The 27,626-nt window shown below is 46.8% G+C and overlaps 1 protein-coding gene across 2 annotated transcripts in view; it reads left to right on the top strand.

Annotated features, from left to right (window-relative positions):
• APBA2 (amyloid beta precursor protein binding family A member 2) overlaps positions 1-27,626 on the top strand; it is a 72,983-nt gene that overhangs the window by 32,742 nt on the left and 12,615 nt on the right. Inside the window, exons 4-8 of one of the 2 annotated variants that reach the window (XM_066635835.1) lie at positions 985-1,130; positions 5,528-5,563; positions 10,184-10,270; positions 18,206-18,391; positions 20,103-20,282. In XM_066635835.1, the coding sequence (XP_066491932.1) occupies positions 985-1,130; positions 5,528-5,563; positions 10,184-10,270; positions 18,206-18,391; positions 20,103-20,282 (635 nt within the window). The remainder of the gene's footprint in view (positions 1-984; positions 1,131-5,527; positions 5,564-10,183; positions 10,271-18,205; positions 18,392-20,102; positions 20,283-27,626) is intronic. The other variant, XM_066635836.1, reaches the window with a different exon arrangement.

Raw genomic sequence — 27,626 nt, 5'->3', positions numbered from 1 at the left:
ATCTATAAACATTTTATATACATTTTCTTTAAAATTTGTTGCTCTAGTAAATTTTATATTATATTTCCAAATCTGTTCCCATTGTTCTAATGTAATATTATGGCTTATATTTTGCACCCATTTTATCATACATTCTTTTATTGTTTCTTCATGCATCGCAAAATCCAATAGGAACATATACATTCTCATATACATAGGAACATACATATTTTTCTTTTGTTTCTAAGTATTCTATCAAATGGTGTCTGTTCTGAATAGAATCCTGCTTGTTTATCTTTCCCAAATTTTGACTCAAGTTGCAAGCGAGTCCACCAATCCATCTCCACGCCATGAAACTAAGAATAGGCATGGGACTTCCTGATTGGTTTTTATATTATAAGGCCGCAGCGCTACTATGGATTAAAGAGTGGATTATATTAGAAGATAAAAGAATACTAAAACTGGAGGGACATGATCTTGAATGGGGATGGCATGCATTTGTTTGGTATGGAAAAGCAAACGAATATAAGCGATTCAATAATCATATATTAAGGAAATCTTTATTATGGATCTGGGCTAAAATACAAAGACAGATGTATACCAAAATCCCCTGATGGGTGGTGCCGCTAGAAGCATGTACCGGGCCGAATTTACTTGAGATAACAAAAATGCTTAGATATGAAAGTTTATTGAAGAAAGATGGGCAATTAAAGACAAAAGAAGAACTGTTAAGGCAGCGTACTCATTTTTAATGGTGGATATTTGCTTTCCAGTTTCATGACCCATTGTCACAGGAGCCAAATGCACTGCTTAAACATTTACTTTGTCCGTTGTTTCATTCTCCATGTAATTAGGCAGGCATTTACAAACACACAAAAGAGAGAAGGAGAGAGAGAGAGCCTCTTAGGGAAAGCTCGTGGAAGTTGGAGTGTTCTTCGTTACACCTTTTGGCCTCCTGACAGTTCTGTCTCTGGAGGGAAATAATTGCTTCTCATCTGCCTTCAGTTCCAGGGCCTTGCGAACCCGAAGACCTCATTGATGGCATCATCTTTGCAGCCAATTACCTGGGCTCCACACAGCTGCTCTCGGAGCGCAACCCCTCCAAAAACATCCGGATGATGCAAGCGCAAGAAGCTGTGAGCCGCGTCAAGGTAGGAGATGTTTTTGATTTGTGGAAGATCACCCGGGAATCCCTTGCCGATTGAACTCTGAAGAACATGGCAGCACCTGCTCCTTGGAAGTTGCAATAGGACCTTCTTGTGGGAGGACAGCAGCAAAACCCTGGCTGCTCCCAGTGCCCTGGTTCTTTAATTATCATGATGATTTAGTTTATTTTTTTATATTGCCTGTGCAGTCTGCCTGAGGAATAGAATGTGAATAATTCACAAATGCTTTTGAAATGTCTCTGTTAGCAAGTGTACAGCACTCGTGCTGGATGCAAAGCTTCAGGCTTATGATGCAAAATGGAGAATCAGGAAACTGCTTTCACCCAAATATTTACTGTCATCCAAGATCTTCTGGTGACTAAAGAAACATGCTGAAAGCCACCTCCATCATCTGAGGGCACATACTTTGCCACCTCCACCATCTTGCCTCCTTGCCCTATTCCTTGAATGCAGACAGGAAGAGGGGAATGGGGTGGAAGACGTGTGAAGGACACCGGAGCGGTGGGTTAAACCACCAGCATCACCTTGGAAGAGGCATTCCTGCCTGTGTGGGAGACAAGGGGGGATGCCTCTTCTGAGATACAAGTACTTGCTTGCCACAGCCTTGATAAGTATTTGTATTTAAAAATACATTTTGAAACTCCGTTGCCCAGTTAATTGAGACACCTTTGCAGCCAAACAAACCCGTTTGCTTTGATTTAAATCTAAAGGACGTTTATGCCAATAAAGGTGGAATGAATGAATGAATGAAATCTAAAGGATTTGTTGTTTTAAAGATTGCAGCTTTGTAATCATACATATGCATACGGGTGAAGATTTGAATGCCAAAGGAAAATCAAATATCATACCAATAATCCAAAAACATTATTGTATTAATTGCGTATTTGACCAAATTATACATTTGATCTAATTAAGGATACAATACCTTCAGCAAAATGGGACTTAGTCCTGCATAGACATGTATAGGATTGCACTGTGAATCAATCATGCATAATTGGATTCATTAGCTTCTGCAAGGGTGGCATCTAGGAGTCTGCCAAGCTGAGCATTGGCCAAGGGTCCAAGCCCATCAGAGAGTCTACCTGAACTCTCATTACTGGTGGCAGTGATAGTGTTCAGTACGCCATTGGGGGTTGAGCTTGGAAGTTCTGCTCCCAAGATCCTCCCCATCTTGCCAACGAAGACATGGAGAAGGAGAGCCGGAGAGCGATCAGGAACTTGATCTCACTGGCCCATTTCCTCCTCCTCCTCCAACGGTGCCACTATATTCTTTGGCAGCAGCACTGGGGGAGGGGGTAAGCCCCTCGCACCCTCCTCTTGCTTTTTCTACAAGGAAAGTGAGTGCAAAGAGGCTGGAGCAGTGCTTGGATAGAGCAGGTGGCCAACTGGGGCAGTGACCAACCCCTTGTCCGTTTGCTATCTTCCACAACTTGCTGCTCAACCCTCCCCACCCTGCTCCATCTCATGGGTGGGCTGTCTCTGCTCTGGTTTCCTCTCTGTGATATCTAGGAGAACGTTCCTCATACTGTGATGTCACAACTTCTGTGTTTCCTCATCAGTGCTCCAGACAATTAGCTGTATATACTGGAGACTCTGGAAGAGAGAGAGAGATGTGTTGCAGCAGCATCACACTGTGAAGTCAGTTCTACTAGGCGTTACAAAGTAGGGTGTTGGATGACACTTACATTTGCTGTTTCTGGTGAAAGTTGCATGTTTAGTATTAGTTCTACTTTCTCCCTTGTCTACCAAGAAACCAGAAAGCATCTGCCACAGAACCCCATTTCTGCTGCAGAGCATTCTGGGATATGTTCTCTGGCACACTCTGGGTCCGTGTGTTGGAGATTCCAAGGCATGTTGGATCTCTCTGTTGCCTTCGGAGCACTCTTTAGAATGCATTCAACCTTATTCCACAGCTGCTCACTGCTGCAGAAGAGAAACACTGACTGGTGCTGCCTTTCAGGGAAGTTTGTCCATCTTGATTGGCCTTCTCTCTGAAGAACCCCGTGATGAGCTCCCAGGGTTTCCCAGAATGCACTTGACAACCACTGGCTAAGGCAGTGGTTTTCAAACTGGGGCATCACGACACCCCAGCCTGAAGGCCCTGGCCTCTCACCCCTTAAGGAGAGGGGGCGGGGGGTGGCAGGGAGGAGGCAGCCACGCGATCCCCAGGATCGCATCCCTTACAGGGCTGCAGGGACTTAGATGCACTCACCAGTCCCTGCAGCAACTGTCCTCGGGTGCAGGGAGCCCTGCATGAGCACAAGCATTTGCAGGGCTCCCCAGGCTTCTAAAAGTGAAAGAGGAGCGATTGCACTTCACCTTTGCACGATTGCACGATTACTCCACTTTCACTTCTAACGAGCTGGGGAGCCCTGCAGGCACTCACGCAGGGCTCTCCGCACCCCAGGATGGCTGCTGCAGGGACTGGTGAGTGCATTCCAGTCCCTGCAGCCCCCTGAGCTATGCAATCCTGGGGATCATGTCACTGCCTTTCCCCTGCCCCAGCTGCCTCCCTCCGCCCCTGCATGGACTTACAGCAGTGCAAACTCTCCTAGAGAGTTTGAAAGCCACTGGGCTAAGGAATATAAACCACCCATGCTAGACTGAGTGCTGTGTTCAACTGTCAAGTTCTGTGGTAGTGAAATCCCAGAACGCGCCCGGTCCCCTTGTCACTAGACATTTTGTCTAACATCCTCTGAAATCTAACTGCCAAAATGTTTTCTCTGCAGTCATGAGGTCTAGAATCTTGGATTTTATTTTGTTTTCGTTTTGGGTGATGGTGAATGAAAATGTTGTGATTAGGAGCCTGGTGTGAATCACACCGAAACCCATAATCATGTAGTCTCATGAGTATACTCGGAGGCGATTATGGATTTGAAGCAGAACTTGAACATTGTTTCTTGGGTTGCAGGTAATCTCGGGAATAGCCAACAGTGGCTATGCTTGCACATATTTTAATTCCTAGTCAGTTTTAATATTGGGATAAATGTACCACTTAAAACGCTGAACATGAACATTCTCCCGCATGCAGGATATTTTGCACATGATCAACCCAGCGTTAATGGAGAGAGTTTAAAATGTGTTACTGCTTAATGTCCATTTGGGAAACAGTGTATTTCCTTCTGACTTAATTTGATTTGCAGTGATCTACATTTTGGGCTGCAGTATATTCTGTAAGAGAGAAACCTCGAATGAGACTTACTTCTGGACTAAGTACACAGGGAAGTCTCATTTTTCCGATGTAAGAAAAGTGCCTCAGAAATGAGCTCTCTTGGCATTGCTTGGAATCCAGACATAATTGAAAGGAACTGGAAACCACAAGCAAGAGCTGATTGCCTCATCCCTATGCACAGTTTTCTAAATTAGCATTAATTTTGCAGTATCAGGTGTGCCCGGCAGGTGGTTCATAAAAACTGCTAGCTGTTTCTGTTTTTCTTAGCTTCGTGACGGTGCACATGAGTAGCTCACAGAAGGGGACAGCCAGCCTTTTTTTAAAAAAAAAAATTGTGTTTTGCTTGAGAATTAGAATTTCCGTCTAGTATTAGCCTTGCAAGGGTTGTTGCTTTGCGGTATTCATTGCTGTCTCGCCTTTCTACATCTGAGGGCTGACTTCTTCAAGAATGAGCTCCTTCCAACCTCTTGTTCTGGGAGACCCTCAGGAAGAAGACCCCCCCCCGCCCCCGCCATCCCTGTAGGGCAGCAGTTCCCAAACTCTCAGGGAGTTTGGGAACTGGGGTAAATGTCTGCAGGGGAGGGGAGAAGGCAGTGATGCAATCACCACAATTGCCTCGCTGCCAGGACTGAAGGGAGTTTTTGCAACTTACCCGAGGCAGCGCTGGACTCCGGGTGGTGTGGTGTGCAGGGAACCCTATGGATGCTTCTGTAGGACTCTCCAAGCCTCCAAAATACTTAAAAAAAGAGGTCGCAATCCGCTTCCAGTTTAGCGATTGTCTTACCTATAAATATCTCCTTACTCCAAGTTGTACAGCAACCACTTCCTACCCAGTGCCGGTTACAGTACAGGCCACTTGACCCGCCGGTTCCAGCACAGGTTAGGATTGAGCTGACAGTTTATTTGGTATTTTCTGTGAGCAGTTGACTGATGCACATTAAACCCATGAAACCCCACACATTTTAACAGTAGAGGGGTTGGCGAAACCAAAGTGGCTTTTCCCCCTCTTCTTGCGAATAATTGAGACTTGAGACTCTTGAGTCTTGAGACTCTTGAGACTCGAGACTCTTGACTCTCGAGTCTTCCTCAGAAGGTTTCCCTGACTTCACATGCTGTCTTTTCTCTCTCTCTCTTTTTTGTTTTCTTTCTTCTTTTGTGCATTTGTCTGTTTCCCTTTTTCTTTCTTTAATTTTTTTATGCTTCTCCCCAGAGGATGCAAAAGGCAGCTAAAATCAAGAAAAAAGCGGTGTGTAAACTGTTTTTCTTGAATGCTCGTGTCTCGTTTCTGTTTTTCTGTCCTTCTTGTTCGTCCTGGAGTGTCGTGTCCTCCATTGTGGGTCTCTGTAAAGCTGTCATTTTTTGGTTTGCAACTGTGTTGTTTTTTTTCAGTATAGACAATTGGATGGAGTAGGAGATGCTGGTTGGTTTAATCTGTGATGCTGAGCTTCTTCTTCCCTGCTGGGTAGCTCCTCTTTCTCTTCAACCACTCAGCATCTGAATGTACTGAGTTCCTAAACCCAACTGCTGGATGATCATTGTATTTGCTCAGTGGTAGAGCACCCGCTTTGCATGCAGAAGGTCCCAGGTTCAATCCCCTGCAGGTGGGATCAGAGAAAGATGTATCTGAAACCTGAAAAGCCTCTGCCTGTCAGTGTGGAAGTGCTGAGCTAAACGACCCAATGATCTGACTCAGTATTATGGCAACTGCCTGTGTTCCTAAGTATTCCTTTTCATCTAACATTCGTGATTGCTTTATTGCAGCTGAGATCAGTGTTGCAAGCCAGTCGTGAGTTTGTGTCTTGTAATGATAGTTGTTATGATTGTCGTGTTTAATTATTTGCTTCCAGGATCTCCATTTGGATGAATATTTCATTTTGCATGTATAGGTTTCCCACCCCCTGTATTTGAACAAACTCTCCTGTGATGTGTTCCAGGCTATAAGCATAGTTTCGTCTCCCCTTAAAAGCTGGGTGGAGTTCATTAGCTCAAAATTCAGCCCTGCGATCCAACATAATGTGGATTCACTAGTGTAGTGGGGGGGGGGGGGTTTACAGGACCCTGAGTGGCACTTGTGGCTGTCAGGATCTTCCCCCCCCCCTCCTCACCCCTGTACTCCCTTCAGCATGACTGGCAAACTCTTGGATCCAGGGGCCAACAACTGTATTTGCCCAGCGGCCTTCTCTGCGGAGGAGCATTACCAGCAGGCAGTAGTGTGGCTACCAGGGGTGGTGGTGGTTAGTATTGCAGGTGCTGCAACACCCATGTAACCGGCCCTTCCCGTTCACTGTCTGAGCCATTCTGGGCAGCGACAGCAATGCTCTGTGCTGGTGAGGGACTGGTTACACGGGCATTGCAGTGCCTGCAATACTTATCATGTTGCCCCCCGTAGCTATGCTACTACCAGCAGCCTCTAACAGGTTCTTTTTTGCGTTGCCCTTTGGAAAAAAGCAAGAAGCAGAGCAAGAATTTCTCTGAAAGGCATTGCAAATGAGATGGAACCACTCCTCTTGCAAGCACAGAGGACTCAAGGGAGATGCAGAGCCTCTGTTTGTGGTTTTGATAAGGAAAGGAACACCGGAAGACACTCCTGCTGTGTTTTCCCTTTTTGAAGCCTTCCTGTGAAGAAGGCAAGATGCTGCCTGGCTTCTAAGCCGTCTCCATGTGCTGGAGGATTTGGGATGGAGCTGCAGTTTCCTTTGAATTCTGCAGCACTTTGGAGTAGGTTAGAAACAGCAAGACTGCCCCACTCTTTTCTTTCTTTCTCTATACTTGAGCACAAACAGGCAAAAAAAATATCCAAGCTTTTCTCCAAAGTCATGCGGGGGCAGGAGAATTGATAGCGAGGACTGGGAGCTTGGTTAATGAGCCAAGCCAATGTTTGTGGACTCCTGTTGGATCCAAAGCAGCTGCAATGGTGCAAAAAAGTCACTTGGGTTGCTTTTGCAGCTGAGCTGGTCTGTTTATTTATTTTTAAATTAAAACCTATCCCCCTTTTTGATATTTAAAACTGTGCAAGCTTTCTTAACAAGGTTTAAAATGCTATAAAAGCAACCAGAATAAACATAGTCTTAATTTTTTTTACACCATTGAGTAAAAACCATAACAAAAAACTGCAGTCATGAAAAATCATGTCAGTTAAAAGCCTTCTGGAATAAAAAGCTCTGAAATTCCCATTTAAGTGCTGGGAATAAAGAGAACTGGCAGGTCTCCCCAGACAGAAAGTTCCAGAGTCATGGAAAAAGCCCCATCCCTTGTAACTCCAAACAGACACACGTCAAGGGTGGCCCTGAAAGCAAGAGTTTGGGCACAATCCTAACCAGGTCTACTCAGAAGTAAGTCCTATTTTGTTCAGTGGGGCTTACTCTCAGGAAAGTGTGGCTAGGATTGCAGCCTTTGTGAGGCAGACTTTGTGTCTCTTGTGATGGGAGACACTATGTGGACAAATCACAGTTACAGTGTAAGTCAGTGGTTCTCAAACTTTTTAGCATTGGGACCCACTTTTTAAAACAACTACTTATTGGGACCCACCTAGGTTTATGAGACTTTAAAAAATCTAGAAAGAAATAATCTTTTTATTATTTATACGTAAGAATATCCAGAAAAAAGATGCTCCAACATTTATCTTCCTATTACCATGCACTCCCCAAATAAATATAGCCATATAACCCATTTTAATATATGGAATTAAAATGGGCCACTTTATTGAATTACAACAAGATAGCAACAAGGCAACAACAGGGTAAACAATACCCATCCCAAGTGCGGGGTTCTAAGTGGTGGAAACGGCCCTAGCCGTCTACGTCCCCCAATCTCATAGGGCGTCCACCCGACTCCAGGCGTAGCTCAATTGTTACCCTCTTACCGAAGAGGGTAAGTCAGCCAAACTGCTATGCCTTCAGGTCACCGCGCTAGAACCAGCTCAGTCGTCCCGCCCCCTAAGGCAAGCCAGCCAATCAGCTGGCAGCAAAGCCCTGCTGCCGGCTGAAAGGGGGGAGACATGGCAATCATTGCTAGCGCGCCACAGGGCATGCTAGCAGCCTTATTTACAAATGCTTGTAAGCTGCAGGAGCTGTTTGCAGGGCAGTTAGCAGCTATCTGATTTTTGAACAACTTCAAGGCTGGAGGCAGTTAGTTATCTGATCCTTCCATCACTTGTGTTCTCAGTGGAAGCTCTGCTTGGCTGCTATGGGAACCACCAAAAATCACGTCGCAACCCACCAGTGTGTCCTGACTCACAGTTTGGGAACCACTGGTGTAAGCCATTCAACCACTTTATTTAAAAAATTAACACTCAACCTCCTTGTTTTTACACTTATGTTTCATTCAAACACAATATCAAATATTTGTTGTTTGAACTCAAGGCCAGTGCAATAATAGTTTCTCTCAACCCAGTTTTTGGTCAAAGATATGGGAGGGAGAACAAGGTTTTGTTGGGTATTCCAATAGAAATATTGAGAACTGAGCAGTCAGGGGAAGTGAGTTCTTTTCCAACCTGTAATTCTGGAGAGAGAAGCAGTCTTCCTTTTGGGGAGGGTGGGTCACAGCTCATTGGCAGTGCACCTGCTTTGCGTGTAGAAGATCCCAGGTTCAATCCCTGGTATTTCCAGATCGGGCTGGAAAAGAAGGCCCTTGTCCCAAGCCCTGGAGAGTGGCTACCAGTAAGTGTAGCAATATTGAACCTGGTAAACTCAACAGCCTGTCACAGCTTCCTATACCCATTTAGGAAAAGGCATCCAAAATTTAATTCACTGAAGCTGTGGGTTCGGTGCAATACTTAGTATAGCAGGCATGCACTTAGGGTACAATCCTAACCAGGTCTGCTCAGAAGTAAGTCCTATTTTGTTCAATGGGGCTTACTGTCAGGAAAGTGTGGTTAGGATTGTGCCCTTAGACACCTAAAGCAAGGCTCCATTCACTTGATGCGCTGTTTCTGCAATTGGATGGTTCCTGTGACTGCATTCTATATAAGCGTATATCAGGAGATGTGCTAGGCCAAGTCATGACTCTCTCTTCTTCCACTCCCCATATTGTTTATGTTTGGGGAGAAGAGATGATGGAACAGTGATGGCTGGTGGAGGGTTGAGCTGCTCTGGCTTGACAGGGTGAGTGGGAGAGCGGCAAGGTGATTAACACAAGGTGGGGTGCATTAATCCTCTTAATTCCCCACTCCCTGCCAGCCCACCTCTTGAAGCAGCCGCATCACCTGGAAGGGAGGCTCAGTGATGCTTTGCAGTTAGAATGGCCTGAGTTAGATCTCTGGAGTGTCCCAGGAGGGCTGAGTAATACCTGCCTGAAACCCCAGAGAGCCACCATAGACAGTCACCATAGACAATCCTGAACCGAGTGGACCAGTGGCCTGCCTTGTATATGACAGTTTCCTCTGTGGGTCATCAGTGGGTCGATCAGTGGGCCGATCAGTGGGTCATTCCTGCTCTGACCCTGCTCCTTCCTTTGGGAAGGAAGTACTGCCTCCAGTTTTATTTAATGGTGCAGCTGTGCTCAGGAATGGGAAATTTGGGAGGAAGTGTCATAACAGCATCTATGATAAGGAATGGAACTGTCAAATTAGAGTTTCTGTGCCCAGAACAATGGGTGTGCCATTCCCTTACTGGCCCCATTATCAGAGTGCGGAATGTGACCTATGTCTCAAGGATCATCATGCTCTGACCTGGGCCCTAAGAAGTCTCCCTGGGGCGAAGTCCTTGCATGCGTTTTGGAAAATGGACCATTCCGAATAGCTGCTTTGTGTCGTGCCAGTAAGTTGCACAGTGTGGTCGGTGTACATCCCATTGTGTTTGAAGTTGCTGGGTGGAAAAGAAAAGACTGGAGATCTTCTGTAATCTTGCAACTCTTTTTTTTTTTTTAGAGCTCCGAGGGAGACTCCCAGGCTTTGACGGAAGTGGATCTGTTTATCTCTACGCAAAGGATTAAAGTTCTCAATGCAGATACACAGGTAAGGGCGCCGTCCTGAAGCCTCAGGGTGGCCCGGGAAATTGGTATTTAAGGGCTAGGCATGTTATGTAGTCCCAGCCTTTGCCTTAATTGTATAGACTGGTCTCCTTACAGATTTCACCTGTGCAAACCTATCAGGGCTAGTTTGGTGTTAGGCTGGCTGTTCGTGAATCCAACTCTGAAGTGTATATCCTTCAAACCAGTTTCCAGAGTTCCCAAAGGCATTCCCTACTGGCTCTTCACCCCTTCCACCAGCTATCTCCCACTTACTGGGCAGGTGAACTTGGAGGCAGAAAAGTGCTTTTGGTGGTGGTGGCAGTGCGCAGTTCCTCCCACCCCTCCTGCCCTGGCATAGCCCAAGTGGTACCCAAGCCTCAAGTGGTACCCAAGTGGCCTCTGGAGAGGGGAGGGAAAAGGCAGATCCTGGCAGGACTGTTTCTCCTTCCCCAGAGACCAATAGGGACTCACCCAGGGGATCCTAGAGATCTTAGAATCCCACTGTCCACTAGAGGAGTCATAGCAGCCTTAAGCAATTTTTGCCCAAAATTGCATATACGCAACAAGGACCAAATGTGTACACCTGTGGGCTGGGTAGAAATGGGTTAAAATTTGCATAGGAAAATCACCAGGCAACTCTAGATTTTCCTAAGGAGCTGCTGTGACACCTGCAACAGCCAACCCCAGGAGGGTGGGACAGATGGACCTGTATGGGAATGATGGGTTGCCAGCACGTGTCCAGGTAGGCCAGTCCTCTGGAACCAGACCGGCACAGATCCACTTCTGAGCCTGAAGTGGACAGCAAGGGCAAGGAGTTGATCAGGGAAAAGCTGTAGTCCCAGCTGCCGGCCTGACCAATCCAGAGGCTTTGTACTGCCTGCCAATCTCAAGAGCTGGCCTAAGTGTGTTGGCAACCTTCAGTCTCGAAAGACTATGGTATCGTGCTCTGAATGGTGGTTCTAGCACAGCGTCTAGTGTGACTGAAAAGGCCGATTTGGGAGTGACAATCCCTTCCACCCTGGGAGCAAATGTGGTCTGTCCCTAGTGTCTCCCTGGCTACAGGCCTTCCTTCTTTGCCTCTTTGCCTCAGTCTGTTGAGCAAGTGTCTCTTCAAACTGGGAAAGGCCATGCTGCACAGCCTGCCTCCATGCGGGATGCTCAGAGGCCAAGGTTTCCTATCTGTTGAGGTTCATTCCTAAGGCCTTGAGATCCCTCTTGCAGATCTCCTTGTATCGCAGCTGTGGTCTACCTGTAGGGTGCTTTCCCTGCACAAGTTCTTCATAGAAGAGGTCCTTTGGGATCCGGCCATCATGCATTCTCACGACATGACCAAGCCAACGCAGGCATCTCTCAGCAGTGCATACATGCTAGGGATTCCAGCTCGTTCCAGGACTGTGTTGTTTGGACCTTTGTCCTGCCAGGTGATACCGAGGATGTGTCAGAGGCAGCGCATGTGGAAAGCATTCAGCTTCTTCTCCTGTTGCATGCGAAGAGTCCATGACTCGCTGCAGTACAGAAGTGTACTCAAGACACAAGCTCTTTAGACCTGGTATGTTCAATCAAGTTCTTGTTGGGCCATACTCTCTTTGTGAATCTGGAAAACGTGGTAGCTGCTTTGCTGATGCGTCTTTTTAGCTCAGTATCAAGAGAAAGAGTGTCGGAGATGGTTGAGCCAAGGTACAGAGTCATGGACAACCTCCAGTTCGTGTGCAGAAATTGTAATGCAGGGAGGTGAGTCCATATCCTGAACCATGACCTGTGTTTTCTTCAGGCTGGTTGTCAGTCCAAAGTCTTGGCAGGCCTTGCTAAAACAGTTCATGAACTGCTGGAGATCTCTGGCAGAGTGGGCGGTGACAGCTGCATCGTCGGCAAAGAGGAAGTCACGCAGACATTTCAGCTGGACTTTGGACTTTGCTCTTAGTCTGGAGAGGTTGAAAAGCTTTCCGTCTGATCTGGTCCGGAGATAGATGCCTTCTGTTGCAGTTCCAAAGGCATGCTTCAGCAGAACAGCGAAGAAAATCCCAAACAAGGTCGGCGCAAGAACACAGCCCTGCTTCACTCAGCTTTGGATGTCAAAGGGGTCTGATGTGGAGCCATCAAAGACTACAGTGCCCTTCATGTCCTTGTGGAAAGACCCGATGATGCTGAGGAGCCTGGGTGGACATCTGATCTTGGGGAGAATCTTGAAGGGGCCATCCCTGCTGACCAGGTCGAAAGCCTTCGTGAGATCTATGAAGGCTATAAAGAGTGGCTGTCGTCGTTCCCTGCATTTCTCCTGCAGCTGTCTAAGGGAGAATATATTCTCTTCTGCAATACCCTAGCTTCTCCTCCCTTTTATCTGCAGAAAAGATCCCATGGAGAGGCTCAAAATACTCCTTTAAGAAGAGCATGAATTTGTATTAATAAAGCAGAATAACCTTATTTGTCTTTATGATCAGGAAGCCAAACAGATGTTTTCTTGGCTCTTTTCCCTGCTATGTTTAGAGGTGCCAAGTTATCCGCTCAATTAACAAGGATTGCTATTGCTGCTGTTGCTACCTTGTTGGAGTGATAGATGAGTAACTGCTCCTCTTTCATCCATACCTGATCCCTTCCCATACCATGGGTGTGCACAATCCATGTGGTTGGAGGAGGAGAGCGAAAATGCTGTAGCAACTTCTCATGCCAAGGAACCATCATGATTTCTCACTCGATTGCCTTACTACAAATATTCGCCTTGTAAAAAATATGTATGATCTTCCAAACATCCACCTTATATTCCATTCCTCTTTTCTTTTTTGAATCCAGGCAGTGGTGGGGGTGGGGGAACCGGTGCAGACCACCCCCCGGGTGTCACGCTCAAGGAAGGGTCTGATGGGCATGTCTCCACCGTGCAGAGCTCTGTGCCGTGTTTGTTGGCAGAAGGACGCTCCCATCTGCCCTTGTCTCTGCTTGGCCACAAATTTCAGCACTCCTAAAGCAATTAGGCAGTAACATCATGTCACAGCCAACCCACTTTTGGGTGCCGTGCTTTACATTTGCACCGTGTACCCATCATCAGGGTACACTTGCACCCGGGCCTGCTACTGCCACTAGCACCTGCTGCTCGTCATCATGAATGCGGGGGGTGCTATCTTGCAGCGAGGGTATCCTGCATCTGCCCCAGATGTACAACACACTGGCAACACCACTGAATCCTGGGACCAGGAGCAGAAGTGGAGAAAGTGGGTGGATGAATGGATATGAGTGGTGGGCCCATCCTTGCCAGTAGGCTAGCTGAGACGACAAGCTCAGTCAGCCTCATGGATGTGCTGGCCATTGTTGATTCCTCTCCCTCTACCGTTCTTTGGTTCTTTTCCTTGTGTGTTATTGTTTCTCTTTGTAGATGATAAACCTGTGGGTTAGGGATTGTCCATTTTCAGTATCTGTGATCTGCCTTTCTTTTCTTTAAAACACACACACACACACACACACACACACACAGAGAGAGAGAGAGAGAGAGAGAGAGAGAGAGAGAGAGAGATCTGATGAGTTAGCCTTGACAAACTCCCTGTGCCTTACTGTTTGGCTCTAGGTGTTTTTGGCTGCTTGTGTCTATGTTAAAAGGCCCAGCCATTAAAAGACCCAGCATGGAGCAGGTTGTCAGTGCTTAATAAAATGACAAACGGTAATGGGATCTGCTAGCTGCAGTAGCAAATGTGTTTCATCGTTGCATTTCACTGTTGCGAGTAAATAATGAAGGGGGAAAGAGAGGGACGAGAGCCAGTTCTGTTTTTATGTTGGCCACTGTAGCCAAAAGCAAGATTTAAGGAGAGGCAAAGATGGCACTAAAACAGATTAATTTGCTTCCTGTTGTGCTGGAGTTACTCCCAAAGGACCTTGCTCAGCTTATTCCGCACAGGCTTTGAGTGCTTTCCAGATAAAAGTTTAAGAATAGCCAAAACTGATGGGGGACAGGACTTTGAGAGGAATTCTATCAGGGGGTACAAAGTTTCTTTTGAGCCCCTTTCCTAAGGGGGAGGGGAGGGGTCAAACAGGGGAGGGTGGCAACAGCCAGAAAAGTCACTGGAGTCCAGATCTACCAGGCTTCCCGATGCGGAGCCCCGGTCTACCCTCCTGCACAGCTAGATACATTAATATGGGCAACCAAACACACTCCTGAGTCTCTCCAAAATCCTTTAAACATAGAAAATCATTGCAGAAAATCAGCATCATCACAGTTAGGCTCACACTACAATGGAAAGTGTCCTGCGTGTGTCAAAACTTACTTCTACAGCAGCTCTAGTCCCACAGCTGTATCCCGGAGCTCCTATACACTCTTTCATGGTAAGCAGATCCGCAAGACAAAGAACTACTGTAGCAGGCCGGTTTCCTCCCAGATATGACACTGTGGGCACAATCCTAACCAGGTCTACTCAGAAGTAAATCCTATTTTGTTCAGTGGGGCTTACTCTCAGGAAAGTGTGGTTAGGATTGCAGCCTGTGTTAAGGCATATCCATATATGCATACCTTGGCCCGGGTCATATGGCTTGTGGCAGCAGTTGCGACTGTGTGCCCGTGGTAGTGCCCCCAGCATCCCATGCGGGCAGCAAATCCAAATAAGATTGGAAAATGGAAGATCCCAGGAAATTTCCTGGGCCCCTTCTTTGGGTCTTGGGCCCCCTTTTTTACCCTAGGCCTGGGTACAAATTACCCCCTGCACCTCCCTTTCACAGGCTCTGGCAGGGGCAGTCTGTACTTAGTAGCCACACCAAAGTGCTTCAGAATGTTGTTGCAAAGGGGTGCAACCAGTCCTGATGCAGTTAGGTTGGCATATCCTGTATCCCACTGGACTTGACCAGTTGGGTGGCAACCAGTGTCTGGCAGATGAGCCTTTTAAAGAACATAAGAAGAGCCCAGCTGAATCTGGCCAAAGGACCTACTAGTCTGGCATTGTGTTCCCACAGCAGCCAAGCAGATGCCTCTGGGAAACTCCTACTCAGGCTTGAAAGCAATCACTTTCTCCTGTTGTTTCTTCTCCCAGGAACTGGTATTCAGTGGTAGACTGCCTCTGAACCTGGAGGCTCTGTTTTGCTATTATGCCTACAAAAAGCACTGCTGGAGCAGACCAAAAGGCTATCAAGTGGAATGCTCTGTTGTCCCCAAGCAGCTACTATTCAGGACTACGTTACTTTTGAACATGGAGTTCCATCATGGCTAATGACCACTGGTAGACCTGTCTTTCTTTTTGACCCGTCATTTCCTTTTGCACCTCGTTCTTTGGATCCAATCCAAGCTCTTGTTCCCTGCTGGGGAACTGAAGTCCTTGGTGCCCTCCACTTTACATTTTGCTAGTTTATTCTGAATGGCCTGGAGCAGAAGCTTCCCTCCCTTGCCAAAGTAAATTTGTAATGTGTTGAACAAACACATTCCCGCCACCTTCCTCTTTTTAGCGTTCTGTTCTAACCTCTCCTGCTTTTTCAGTTTTACCTAATCAGTAATGTCTCTTGTCTCTTTTAATTAGATCTCACAAACTCCTTCCTACGTGAGTGTAAAGTTCAACAGCCTTCGATTTCTTTTTAAAAGAACTTTGATCCATTTAACCCACTGCATAGATTGTGATTGTGCAAGGAAAGCGCCCTACAGGTAGACCACAGCTGCGATACAAGGACATCTGCAAGAGGGATCTGAAGGCCTTAGGAGTGGACCTCAACAAGTGGGAAACCCTGGCCTCTGAGCGGCCCGCTTGGAGTCAGGCTGTACAACATGGCCTTTCCCAGTTTGAAGAGACACTTGGCCAACAGTCTGAGGCTAAGAGGCAAAGAAGGAAGGCCCATAGCCAGGGAGATAGGCCAGGGACAGACTGCACTTGCTCCCGGTGTGGAAGGGATTGTCACTCCCGAATTGGCCTTTTCAGCCACACTAGACGCTGTTCTAGAACCACCATTCAGAGCACGATACCATAGTCTTTCGAGACTGAAGGTTGTCAACTACTAGATTGTGATCTGTTACAGCTCTGAGTGATTTATTATGGATCAGCAAGAATTTGTGATTCCCAATTGTTCAATAAAAGTGACAACAAAAATTGTTTTTGATTCTCATTTCTAAATTAGGTAGCTGAAACAAAGAAAGCTTTGGAGAAAATCAGGGGCATATCTTGGTGTGAAAGGATGGAGAGCACCTTACTAGTACTGAGAACAATTTCCTAGGCAGAACATATGCTCGCAGGGATTTTGTTTCTTAAGACTGCACCCCCAGCTACGGTTTTGCATCTGGTTCAGTTGGTGGACCTTGGGGTTCTAACAGGGATGGCTGGGTTGGGCACAGGCCAAAGCCGCAAGCCCAGCAGAAAACACCCCCCAGGCGGAATGTTCCCCTGAACTCTCCAGCACCAGTGGAAGCAGTGGAGTGAATTGGCCAAGAACATAAGAACAGCCCCACTGGATCAGGCCATAGGCCCATCTAGTCCAGCTTCCTGTATCTCACAGCGGCCCACCAAATGCCCCAGGGAGCACACCAGATAACAAGAGAACTCATCCTGGTGCCCTCCCTTGCATCTGGCCTTCTGACATAGCCCATTTCTAAAATCAGGAGGTTGTGCATACACATCATGACTTGTACCCCGTAATGGATTTTTCCTCCAGAAACTTGTCCAATCCCCTTTTAAAGGCGTCCAGGCCAGTCGCCATCACCACATCCTGTGGCAAAGAGTTCCACAGACCAACCACACGCTGAGTAAAGAAATATTTCCTTTTGTCTGTTCTAACTCTCCCAACACTCAATTTTAGTGGATGTCCCCTGGTTCTGGTGTTGTGTGAGAGTGTAAAGAGCATCTCCCTATCCACTCTGTCCATCCTCTGCATAATTTTGTATGTCTCAATCATGTATGTCTCAATCAAGAAGCTCCAGGCACTGTGACACTCTCAGAATCCCCATCTACACATGGGCACATCTTTGTCATTTTGAGGCCTTTACGTGATGCTTCCATTGGCTAGTGGAGAGGGGTTGCTACTGACCTCCGTTGTTCTTAAACCTGAGCTTGTTTGCTCCGGGGCCTCCAGCAAGTTGGCACTGACATTGGATTCTTAAAACAAACCAACAGCCCAATCCTACTTAAAACTTTCCTGTGTGGCGATGCCACAGCACCAGCATGGGCTACACTGCATCTCATGGTGGAATTTAGCAGGTGGAAAGTCTCCTCGAGGTAAGGGGAAATTTGTTCCCTTGCCCGGGGTAAGGCTCAGCCACTACCTGGGTCAAGTTGGACCCATGCCAGTGATATCACTGGCGCAGGTCCAAGTTGACTTGTGTTGGCAGATTAGACCCAAGAAGGGGAATAAGATATGGTGTGCACCAGCACCACTGATCCTGCTCCCTCCTGGGCCTGATTCACCCACCCTGCCCCATCGCAGCCCTCCCCACCTCTGTGCTGCACAGAGCAGAACTTACCCACTCTGGTGGGTATCCCCTGCTGTGCCAAAACATGAGGGAAGCTCTGGCCTTTCCACCAGCATGCAAAACAACACTTTTGTGATGGCTGCTGAGGCAGAGTGCATACTCCACTGGTGCAGAGCAAGGATAGGTTTGTACCACAAATCAATCCCAGAGACCTGAAATTTGTCTCCTCGAGGGGGCCAGTAGAAGTGTGAGGAATCTTGCCTAACCCAAAGATGCAGCCAGCTGATGGAGGCAATTCCTGGGGCAAGGGAGAAACTAAATGGCAACTGATCCTAGCCAGGCCTTTGCTGTCTTGCCTCTGCTGCAGCCAGGTGAAATATGGCTCAAAATACTGGGAGAGGAGGAACCAAACTGGATGGCTCTAAGGAAGTCTGTTGGACCACTGAGTCTACTACAAGAGGGGTTGGCTTCAGTTCCCAGGATGTTTTTTGTTTTAAGAAAATACGTGTAGGAAACAAGCAAAATGTTGCACAAGCTGCCAGCAATGCCCATTTGTTGCTTTGGCATCTCCGTTTTCTGCAGGAAACGATGATGGACCACGCATTGCGCACCATCTCTTACATTGCCGATATTGGCAACATTGTGGTGTTGATGGCACGACGCCGAATGCCCCGGTCGGCTTCACAGGATTGTATCGAGACAACCCCCGGGGCGCAGGAAGGGAAGAAGCAATACAAGATGATCTGTCATGTCTTTGAATCGGAGGACGTAAGTAAACAACGTTGGGGGAGATCCATAATTTAGAATTTGCGCATGACTGACGTTTTTGCTTGGTTAATCCCTCTCAGGACACCGGGCGCGGGCAACTTGTTTGCCTCTCTTCTGTTCCCATGAAGCTCGGTCCCCCTTATTCCATACGGGATTCCACAGTCGCCCCACCATAACCGCACAGACATTCACGCGCTGTTGCTTTTCCCTTCAAGGGCTTGAATGTTTAATAATTTAATTTGCTCTTTAAAGGATTTTGCAGCCAGAGATGACCTAAAATAACATTTATATTTAAAGTGCTGGTTTCCCCATTTGGGGCCCAATCCTATCCAATTTTCCAGCACTGGTGCAGCTGCAATACAGCCCCGGGGTAAGGTAACAAATGTTCCCATACCTTGAGGAGGCATCTGTGACTGCACCCCCGACTCAGGAAGCAGTGCATATCCCATTGGCACAGCAGCACCGGCACTGGAAAATTGGATAGAATTGGGCCCTTTATTTATTTATTTATTTATTTATTTATGTATGTATGTATGTATGTATGTATGTATGTATGTATGTATGTATGTATGTCCTACCCCTCTGGATTCAAGACAGCTTGCATCCGTTGCGTCAGTGTTTATCTCTGTCTCCAAAGGCTTTACAGTGCAATATAAAGCATGAATGGCTTGAGGATAGAGATGTGATAATGTGTGATCTGAAATAGAGTCAAGCTTTTGTGGATTTTTTTTAAAAATATCGTTTGTCCATTTTATCCATTTCATCCCATTTTGTCTTTTTTTCATCTTGGTACCTTATTGAATTTTAGCTTGGTATATGCGGGGAGGGAATATCTGTAGATATCTGTAGACATTTGAACCTTTTGCGAGCCATCTATTTGATCACTTGCAAAGACTCTCGACTGCACCCATGGAAAGTTAAACTAGCGATTCCCAAGTTTTGAGCCATACTCTCCCCTCCCCTGCCCGGGGAGCTGCAGAAACGAGCCACGGGAGCCATGGAATCCTCGCAAAAAACCCACCACCCTATACAATGTATAGGTTTGTAACCATGATGGGGAACTGCGGCCCATGGCCCAATAGGTCCAGAGAGCTGCCAGTTGAAAAAGTTTGGGAACCACTGGGCTAAACCAGCAGGCACCAGATGGGTAAGCTTTGCTCAAAATGGGGAAGGCTTTTCCTTCACCCAGCAGTCCTGCAGTTTGGAGCCTGCTGGGTTGAACCTTGGCAAGCATCGACCATGGCCCCAGTGCTCTGTGTTCCCCCCCGCCTCCCTGTGTAATCCCCCATGTAACTAAATGGATAAATAGAGCACTCTTAATCTGGTACCAGGATGTTTTGGTACAAATAGGTACAAACTGCAAGAGAGGCGATTTCAGTTGGACATCAGGAAGAAATTCCTGGTGATAAGGGCAGTTTTGCCATGGAACAGATTGCTTAGGGAGGTGACGGATTCTTCCTCACTGGAGATCTTCAAGCAGAGATTTGACAAACACCTGCTGGAGATGCTCTGGTTGGAAGTCCTGCTACAGGCAGAGGGTTGAATTAGATGACCTTGCAGGTCTCTTCCAACTCTATGATTCTATTATGTTTCTTGTTCTTCTCCATGTCGAGTACTGCATGGGGTCCATGCCTCCTGTCTGACATGAATGAATTTTGTGCTCACTCTTGAGTGCTGCTCATCTTCCTTCAACCATTTCTTTCTTTTGTAGGCCCAGCTGATTGCCCAGTCCATTGGCCAGGCCTTCAGTGTGGCATACCAGGAGTTCCTCAGAGCCAATGGAATCAACCCTGAAGATCTTAGCCAGAAGGAATACAGCGATATCATAAATACCCAGGAGATGTACAACGACGATCTTATCCATTTCTCCAACTCAGAGAACTGCAAAGAGGTGAGTGTTTACAGCTGGATAGCTTCTTAGACAATCCTTTGAAAATCACTTTCCCCTGTTTATTAGTGAAGTGCATGCTGAGAACTCATGTGGTGTGAAAAGAATTCATTTGCAAACATGTTTTTTAATCATATGCAACAGTAATGTAAAAATCAAACTCAGTGAATTTTTCAATAGTATTGTTTGTTCATTTTATCCTCGGAACATGATGTCTCTTTCATCTTGGAAACGTATTGAATTTTCGCTAGGTATACACGGGGGCCAAGGACTTCCAGAGACAGCCTGTCAATGAAGCAGCCTAGGGGTTGGTTGGAGTGGGCTACCTTTACCCACCTGTCCACCTTTACTGCTCCTCTCTGGGTTCAGAACATAAGAGAAAATAAACAGGGAAAGTATCATAGGAGAGTGGTGGGATAGAACATTCCTGGTGATCTAGCCGGCCACTTTTGTCTGCTCCACACTTCCTACTCTCTTCCTAGATTTGAAAAACTTAGAGAGTGGGAAGAAGAGGAGGAGCGGTGGTGGTAACTATTGCATGACTGAATAAGGGGGGCAGCATTTGGCGTATTGCCTCATGTACTGAGATATCTTGGACTGGCACCAAGGGCTGCTATGTACAAATTAGTGATGTGGAGATAGAGTCACACATACATTAATCAGAGGTCTCAATAAAATGTGGGGGATGGCTGTCTGGTTTAATACGAGTAAATCTGAAAAGTGACATTTTAATATGTTTAATTCTTCCTTAAACTTCAGGTCCAGTTCTGATGTTTCTCTTCCTTGCTTCCATCTTTAGGAGGTATACAGAGAAACAGGGAGAAACTGTTTGAAAAGGCAGGTGCTTTTGTAGCAGTTAGATGCAAAACTAACTCTTGTGACTGGCAAGCCACCTTTGCAGCCTATTCATAGGTCTGGCTGGATAGTCAGCTTTAGTGACTTTCATCATTGCAAAGCCAGGATATTTGACCTTTATTTTTGCCTACTTCTCTCATTTAGCATTTTGTATAGATCATTTAAAAAAAAAAATGTGCTTCATATACAGTAACTAGGTAATCCTTGCACCAGTCCTGTAGATTAGGTCATTGTCATTGACTCCATATTTTGAATGGGGGCTATGACTGAGAGTGTGTGTGAGAGAGTGATGTACTTGCCTGGTGAGTTTGTTTCAGAGATGAGATTCAAACCAGAGGCTTGCCAGCTCACCATCTTGGCCACTCTGCTGCTTGTGTCTAAAAGGCCAAATTACATGTGATGCTTAAAGGATTAAGAAACATGAAATGATTAGTTTTTGTTTAGTCCAGTGTTTCTCAGACTGTGGGTTGGGACCCACGAGGTGGGTCGTGAGCCAATTTCAGGTGGGTCCCCATTCATTTCAATATTTTATTTTTAATATATTAGACTTACATAAGAACATAAGAACAGCCCCACTGGGTCAGGCCATAGGCCCATCTAGTCCAGCTTCCTGTATCTCACAGCGGCCCACCAAATGCCCCAGGGAGCACACCAGATAACAAGAGACCTGCAAGGCTTCCTGGGAATTGTAGTTAAGAACATAAGAACAGCCCCACTGGGTCAGGCCATAGGCCCATCTAGTCCAGCTTCCTGTATCTCACAGCGGCCCACCAAATGCCCCAGGGAGCACACCAGATAACAAGAGACCTGCATCCTGGTGCCCTCCCTTGCATCTGGCATTCTGACATGGCCCATTTCTAAAATCTGGAGGTTGCACATACGCATCATGGCTTGTAACTCATAATGGATTTTTCCTCCAGAAACTTGTCCAATCCCCTTTTAACGGCATCCAGGCCAGATGCCATCACCACATCCTGCAGTAAGGAGTTCCACAGACCAACCACATGCTGAGTAAAGAAATATTTTCTTTTGTCTGTCCTAACTCTCCCAACACTCAATTTTAGTGGATGTCCCCTGGTTCTGGTGTTATGTGAGAGTGTAACGAGCATCTCTCTATCCACTCTACCCTTCCCATACATAATTTTGTATGCCTCAATCATGTCCCCCCCTCAGGCATCTCTTTTCTAGGCTGAAGAGGCCCAAACGCCGTAAACTTTCCTCATAAGGAAGGTGCCCCAGCCTAGCAATCATCTTAGTCACTCTCTTCTGCACCATTTCCATTTCCACTACATCCTTTTTGAGATACAGCGACCAGAACTGGACACAATGCTCCAGGTGTGGCCTTACCATCGATTTGTACAACGGCATTATAATATTAGCAGTTTTGTTCTCAATACCTTTTCTAATGATCCCCAGCATAAAATTGGCCTTCTTTACTGCCGCCGCACATTGCGTCGACACTTTCATCAACCTGTCCATTCCCCCCCCCCCCCAAGATTTCTCTCCTGATCTGTCACAGACAACTTGATGCTACCATGGTATGTGACTTCATTTGGGGAAATGTTACAGACCTGTACTTTTAACAAGCAACTATGTATATTTTTTTTAACAATGATAGTCAATGGGACTTACTCCTGGTTAAGTGTGGGTAGATTGCAACCTGGGATTGTTAAAAATTTTCCTGCTTGTTGATGTCACTTCCGGTCATGACATCACTTCCAGTGGGTCCTGACAGATTCTCGTTCTAAAACGTGGGTCCTGGTGCTAAATGTGTGGGAACCACTGGTTTATTATTATTATTATTATTATTATTATTATTATTATTATTATTATTATTATTATTATTATATTAATTTATACCCCGCCTTTTTGCCCAGCGGGCACACAAGGTAGCTTACAACACTTTAAAAAAAAATACAACATTAAAAACAATTAACAACAATTTACAATAATTAAAAAATCTAAAAACAAACAAACCCCATGGATTTTCATATAAAAGCAAGAACGCCAGCCAGCCAGCCTGTCAACAATTAGAAGCTTTTTGAAATAAAAAGGTCTTCAGTCCACGCCGAAACGTTAGCAACGAGGGAGCAGTTCTCAGTTCTAAGGGGAGGGTATTCCACAGTTCAGGGGCCACCACCGAGAAGGCCCTCTTCCTGGCCGCCGCCCCTCTCACATCTCTTAGTGGCGGCACAGTCAAAAGGGCCCCCCCAGATGATCTAAGAGCACGGGCAGGATTGTAGGGAAGGAGGCGGTCCCTCAAATACCCCGGACCTGAGCCATAAAGGGCTTTAAAAGTCAAAACTAGCACCTTGAATTGGGCCCGGAACAGAACCGGCAGCCAGTGTAGCCGCCGGAGCAATGGCTCGACAGAGTCAAACTGACGTGCCCCAGCAACCACATGAGCAGCTGCGTTCCGTACTAATTGTAATTTCCGGACCGTCTTCAAGGGCAGCCCCACGTAGAGCGCATAATCTAATCTAGATGTCACTAGGGCATGGGTGACTGTGGCCAGGTCCGCGCAGCTCAGGTATGGTCGCAGCTGGCGAATCAGCCGAAGCTGAGCAAAGGCTCTCCTGGCCACTGCCACCACCTGGGACTCCAGGTGCAGCTGTGGATCCAGGAGAACCCCCAAGCTGCGGACCTGCTCCTTCAGAGGGAGTGCAACCCCATTCAGAGCAGGACGATAGTCCAGCACCCGAGCTGTGGATTTCCGAACCAAGAGCACCTCTGTCTTATCCGGATTTAATTTAGTTTAGTCAGTAATAGTGGCTAGATTTGTGCCCCCCAACTCCTGCCACAGATTGGAACCATAGTGGTGGATGGAGAAGGCTTTAACCAGATCTGGTGGGATCAGACTGAGGCTGCAGCTTGTGGGGAGGAAGTTGGATATAACCCTTTCCTTCTCTGAGCCGTTTTTCCCATAGAAAATGCCCCTAAAGCTGCTGTTTGCTCTGAAAATGACTCTTTGCTGCAGGTGCTGTGAACTCATTGCTGTTTTTTTCCCCTTTTGGACCTGCTCCAGTTTCCCCCCCCCCCATATCTTTTTGTAAAATGCGATCAATAAAAGTGGATACAGGACTCAAGCTGTGGGATAATCAGCACTGAATAGAGTCGGATTGTTGCCTGCTGTGCTTTTGCATAGAAGAGGCATCCTTCATGTCCCTTCTCTTGCATTTTCACAGACTATATTCATTTCAGAAAAGATCTTTCCAAAATTCTTAAAGCCCGAGCACTTTAGGCACCTCTGAAAGGCCACCTGCTTCCTTGGTCTTGTTTCCCAATTTTTTTTTATTTTTTATTTGGGGGGGGGGGAATGTTGTCAGTAAGGAAACCTTCCAGTAATCCTTTGGATCTTTGCGTTTAATATGCAGAGGAGATTCTACTCTTGAATTAACTAACATTCCTCTGGCATGCTTATGATGGCTGTTCATTAGGAAGTGAACCAGAGACAACCCAGTCCTGAGCTGCCCGGCTGCTGTAGCATCCTGACCGTGCTGGGCAGCTGCCAGCGGCTCCTCAGAAGAAGGGGAATCATCCCTTTCCCCTGCATAAGGAAATTATCCCCGCAGTGGGGCTACCCAGCTCTGCAGTGGCTATGTAGCTAGCACAGAACTAAGAAACCTTGTGTCGGGCCATGAGGCCCAACACGGGGCTCTGGATTTGGTGGAGCTGAGCCCTGCCTGTCCCACCCCTTCTCGCCATGCATTTTCTCCTACCCTCCACCTGCCCCAGAACACCTCCTCCCACGCCCCGACTTACCACTCTGCTGCCCAGCGCTGTGCATGGAGCACCTGGCAGTGGTCTGCCAGCCTCCAATTGGCTCTGTCCTAGTGCAGGCTCATGCTGGACTGAAGGTGCAGACGTGCCTTACGGCACACTTGCAACAGTGCGTACCAGCGGTGAGCCGGTGCATACTGTGTGGGATTGGGTCCTAAATCAGCAGGTGACCACAAGGATCTAGTCTCAAGTTAAGAATTTCTACTTGAACCTGTTAGGATTTAGCCCAGCAATTTTCAACTAGTGTGCTGTGGCACACTGATATGTCACAAATGGTCCGCAGGTGTGCCATGGGAGTTTGGGGAAGAGTCATTTATTAGTAGGGCTTTTGGGGGGTGGGAGCCCCCCCCCCGACTGTGCAGTGTGCCTTATCAATTGTAAAAAAAAAAAAAAATCTGATGGTGTGCCTTGATAATTTTAGCACCTTGTCAGTGTGCTGAGAGATGGAAAAGGTTGAAAATAGCTGATTTAGCCTCTCTCAACTTGCACATGTATGCAACTAGCTTGTGATTAAAAATGAAGAAAATGCCAGGTTTTAGATTGTCAGAAAAAAGAGGGAGACTTCTTGCCTTTATGCTAGAAGTACACCATTCTTGCTCTCTGTTCCCACGGTTCTAAAGATCAGTGGGTACCTTGGGATTTATTGTGGAGCCTCAAGGAAGAAAGGTAAGCCTTCTGCTTAGGGCAACTTCTGGATACACAAAGGGACTCCTGGTGACCACAGTATATTGGTCAGAACTTCTTTGTAGCCTGGGTTATGATCACAATGATTTTCGTGGACAATCCAAATTTGGCCCTGCATCCTAATGCTAAATATTTGTGGCAAGCATAAATTATACACATTGAACACATGGGTCTAATTTCCCTTCTCTTGCCAGTGGTGTAGTTAAGGCGGGACCAGGGGGTATATGTCCCCCTGCAGTAGAGGGACGGTTCTCTGCTGTCTTTGCTGAGGGGGCTGAGAGGGCTTACTGAAGTTGTGCGGCAAACAAAATTGGCCCATCCGCTCACCCTCATCTCTGTATGGTTCCAAAGGGAGATGTTTTTGGAGGCCTGAGCCCTTGCAGTGCATGAAGCAGTGTGCAATGCACCATGCCCTTATCCTGCACTTGCACAAGCTGCCAGCATCATTCCTCCTCCCACTCCTGGACTGAAAATGGAAGAGGGTAATGGAGTGAAAGAAGAAGTGTGGAGGGGAGGAGAGAGGTTACAGCAGGGATAGGCCAATTATTCGGAATTGTATGTAGGGCCATGATGTGTGTGTCTGTTATTTAAAATTACCAAATTGGAATCCGAGTTAGAGCACAGTTGGACTGGAAACTATTGAAGGCTGGATTTGACTGGCAGACCTTAGTTTGTCCAACTCTGAACTAGAATGTTAGAAGTGGAAATGGGCAGCCTCTATCAGTCTCAGGCAACTGGGGATTGGCCAATTGGCCTCACAGTTTCAAGTACATCTGAATAGCCACAATGGCTAGCATTTTGCTTCTACTCTCTCTCTTTTTTATAATGGAAACTATGCTTCTGACACATTCTCCTGGAGCCAAACTACACATTATATGAATAATGTGATTTGTTTTGGGGTGCCTTCTTTAAGTGGCAGCAACTGGAAGGAGGGCTGCCATAGTCCTGGTCTAGATGTTGTTCTAGATCAGCGTTTTTCAACCGCTGTGCTGCGAGGCTGCCTCAGGTGTGCCGCGAGATCAGAGCAGACAGGCAGCAGCCACACACGCGGGAGAAGCGGCTGCTTTGAGCCTTACACTCAGCAGAAGGAAAAGGAGCAGGCGGCCAGCCAGCAAAGGGGCTGGTCGCGGCTGCTTTGCACCTCCTGCTGGCGCTTGCTCCTGCTCCTGCACCAGATGAAGGCTGCAACCCAATCCTGATTTACCTGGAAGTAAGCCCCATTGACTATTATGGGGCTTACTTCTGAGTAGACATGCCTAGGATTGGGTATTAAGTCCTTGCCTCCTCTGCGTGCTGATTGGGCGACCAGAGAAGCTTGGGGGTGGAGTGAGTGAGAACAAGGGAGTCAGGAGCAGGCAAGCAGACTGCTCCTGACCAAGGACTGTCTGGCTCAAAGGGTCCTGGATAGTCCCTTTTCCTTGCCACAGTTTGCCTGCAACTCCCCAAAGCAACCCTCCCTGCATTGCCTTTTAGGGGGAGGGCATTGGGCCCCAATCCTCTCCATACTTACCTGGGAGTAAGCCCCATTGACTATAATGGGGCTTACTTCTGAGTAGTCATGCCTAGGATTGGGCTTTTGGTCATACTTTTTTTTCTTAAATACAGGAGCAGGCAGTTGGCACTTCTCCCCACCCCACTCCCTCCCACAGGCACATTGCCCCCTAAATCTCATAATCGCAGTCAGCACCTCTCTTACTGTCCCTCCCTTCTCTCCTCCGCACCTTCCAAAGGTTCAGAATCACTTGCTTCAAGTTCTCTCTTCCCCCACTCCAGCTGAATCCTGTAGTTGTTTCACTCATGTCTCTTCATTGCCCCCCACCCCACAGCTCTCCTATGTGCTCAGTCTGACCTCTCTTTGCCAGCACTTCCTCGCATAACACTTTAATAACATTTTTCATCTTTTTCACAATCACATATCCTTTCCTCTCCAAGCTTCTTGTGAGTTTCTTTGTCACGTAATAATATAATTGTATTAATTATATTAACAATTAATTGTAATGTAGTGATTTAATGTAAGTAAGAAACTGG

Source organism: Tiliqua scincoides, chromosome 8, assembly GCF_035046505.1.
Source record: "Tiliqua scincoides isolate rTilSci1 chromosome 8, rTilSci1.hap2, whole genome shotgun sequence".
NCBI classification, from domain to species: Eukaryota; Metazoa; Chordata; class Lepidosauria; order Squamata; family Scincidae; genus Tiliqua; species Tiliqua scincoides.
This window is presented reverse-complemented; position numbering and strand designations above follow the sequence as displayed.